The following is a 2,953-nucleotide window of genomic DNA, read 5'->3' as shown; positions in this document are numbered from 1 at the left end:
CTGCTGTTCTTTAGAAAAGGTCTGTCAGGTCTGACAAATTCTTTTGTTTTTCAGCATTTTTGTGTATTTTCCAACAATTTATGATTTTGAGATCCATCTTTTCAGACTGAGGGTCTCATATGCAACCATTACAGAAGGTTCAAACACTTACTGATGCTTCAGAAGGAAACACAATGCATTAAAAACTAGGGGGTGAAAAGTTTTTGAATTTATTGATCAGGGTAAATTTGACTTATTTTGTTTTCTGGGAAACATGTAAGTATCTTCTGTAGCTTTTGAAGCACAGAACTAAATGAAAGAAATACGATATTTGGGCAAAATAAGAAAAATGTACACATCTTTATTCTGTTCAAAAGTTTTCACCCCTGGCCCTTAATATATTGTGTTTCCTTCTGGAGTATCACTGAGCGTTTGAACCTTCTGTAATAGTTGCATGTGAGTCTCTCAATTGTCCTCAGTCTGGAAAGATGGATCTCACAGTCATTGTTGGAAAGGGTTGAAATACAGAAATATACATGCTGAAAAACCGAAGAATTTGTGAGACCTGAAGGAGTTTGAAGGAACAGCGTGCAGTTTAACTGTTCAGGACAAACAAGGGACTTGTGAACAACCATCACTAAACAAACAAACAAACATAAAAAACAGCTGTGGATTATTCAGGTAACAACACAGTATTAAGAATCAAGTGTACAGAAACTTTTGAACAGGGTCGTCTTTATAAATTCAACTATTACTTTCTCTTGTGGACTATATGTAAACTCTCTTATGTGAAAAATATTATTTAGGTCAGTACTAAATAAAAAATAACTTGCATTTTGTATGATCCCTCTTATTGTGGTAAAATAATTAACATTTTGCAGATTTTGCTAGGTGTATGTAAACTTTTGAACTCAGCTGTATGATTTGAGAGCATCTTGCGCTTCAGTGGAAGCAAAAACATCTGACAAATCAATATATGACTATATTGTGATAGTGTTTTAAATCTGTCAAAATCCTACAAATATTATTTATTTTGAGGTTTAAGTAGGAAAAAAAAATAAAACTGTTATCCAGATGTCTCAGATTTTGGGTATGAAAGTTTTCATTTTCTGTGTGATTTTGATGAAATATTTCTCTCAGTATGATTTTTGTTTTTAAGAAAATGATATTTTACAAACCGTATCTGACATTAAAAGCAAAAACACAATGAGGTTCAATCTCCGAGTATTCATGCAAACATTTTTATTTTTATTTTAATTCAATAGTTGTGCAAATGCCAAACCAACTTTGGCTGAGTAACACTGAAAATAATATGGTAGAAGATTTTTTATTTTTTTATTTTATTTTAAGTTAGAAAAGGGTGCAGTTCTCTTTATCGATCTGGCGGCACTTCAGCAGTTTGAGGAAAGTCTGCATCTTGTGTGCATCTTTCCTGAAGCAGTAGATCGCACTGTAGTCTTTTCTCACAGTCTCAAACATATTGGAAGAGACAAAGCGTTCGGATGTCTCTTCGGGAACTTCCAATGCCAAACCACCTTCGCCCAGTACCTGACAGACAGAGAGAGAGGGAGACAGACAGAGCGATTTCTAAACATACCATAACTTTCCAGATTAAGATTAAAAGAGATAAAGAAATTAACAGTTTGGACTCATTCATATTCACCTGCCTAATAAGAACAAGTATACCCTTCTCCAGGCTCATTAGTTTGCTAGACATCCATTTGCTCCTGTTAAGCAGGGCACTTGGGGCGTTCTCATAATTCTCAAGAGACGTCTGTACATCTACCAGTGGATCAATCCAGAACTGGGCCAGAATCAGGACTGAGTGAAGGATCCATTTGTCCTGAGGGAAAAACAAAAAAGACTAGTTTGTCTTAGCAGAAACTTACTCCGTTACAGTGAATTTCATCAGATGCCATTAGAGGAACTCACGGAAATCTGTTGGATTTCACTCTTAGACATAGGAACCAGCACCGTTTTAGGAGCACACATGGTCCCTTCGGGAATATGCAGATTCATTCCGAATGAAATGAGCATCTCGTCCTGACAAAAAGTTGACTGTTTACTTATTCTCATCAGGTATTTAGACTGAAATCTTGGTACATTGCAAAATCCAAAAGGAACCTTTAATATGCTCAGCTATAAGTTCATTTCTCTGTTACTCACAAACAGCAACTTGGACTCCTCTGAGACGCGGTAAATGAGCTCTGCATGTTGAACGGCCCGTTCCAGGAGCTTCTCCAGTGAGATGGCACAGGACGTTCCTGCAGTATCTTGGTCTGGACAGTCCACCGGAGATCCAGTCACGGCTTGCGGTGAGCAGAGCACAAACGCCACACAAACCTGTAGAACTTAAGGGGACAAAAGGAGATTTTTGTTAACTTAATGCATACTGTATAATTATTCCTTAGTATAGACTATACATATTCTGTATTAATAAGCTTCTCATACTCTTAGTGAGATATGCTTCAGTTAGTCATCAATAAATTAGAATCTTTTGTGCAAAATAGGTTGAGCTACATAATTTTCACATTCAGCCCAATGTAAGAGCCCATACCTGTAGTTTTCTTCATTTTTGTAGATAAGTCTTGTTGGACTCTCTGACTTGGGTTCTGTCACAGTTACTGTGTGTATACCTTATATACGCTACTGGATTTTTAAATTAACCAAAAGAGAAAAGAACTTGAACGTAAGTGATGGTAATTTGATATTTGTGAACACATGTTTCACTTTGTTTTTATGCATCATCTCTAGTAGAAGACATGTCGGATGCAAAATTCATCTGCTTCTGTGCGTCTCCGTTTCAGTTCTCCGCTAATATTTGAATAATATTATATCCTGCAATGTGACATGTCATATTTAATTTAAATCTACTTTAAACAGCATTTTTGTAAGGCTGTTATATTGTAATATAATAGGACCACACAACCACAAAAGTCCTAAGGGTCAATTTTTTATTTATTTATATATCATC

The 2,953-nt window shown here is 35.9% G+C and overlaps 1 protein-coding gene across 1 annotated transcript; it reads right to left on the bottom strand.

Moving 5' to 3' along the window:
* Positions 1 to 1,329: 1,329 nt before the first annotated feature.
* smtlb (somatolactin beta) lies at positions 1,330 to 2,552 on the bottom strand. The gene is made up of 5 exons (XM_073829842.1): positions 2,537 to 2,552; positions 2,146 to 2,330; positions 1,912 to 2,022; positions 1,643 to 1,822; positions 1,330 to 1,527 (listed from the first exon to the last, which is right to left on the bottom strand). The coding sequence occupies exons 1-5, from the start codon at positions 2,550 to 2,552 to the stop codon at positions 1,330 to 1,332; spliced, it is 690 nt and encodes a 229-aa protein (XP_073685943.1).
* Between the last annotated feature and the right edge of the window lie 401 nt (positions 2,553 to 2,953).

The sequence above is a fragment of the Garra rufa genome, chromosome 23, assembly GCF_049309525.1.
Source record: "Garra rufa chromosome 23, GarRuf1.0, whole genome shotgun sequence".
Classification (NCBI taxonomy): Eukaryota; Metazoa; Chordata; class Actinopteri; order Cypriniformes; family Cyprinidae; genus Garra; species Garra rufa.
The sequence above is the reverse complement of the archived record's forward strand: the minus strand, read 5'-3'. Positions and strand labels throughout refer to the sequence as shown.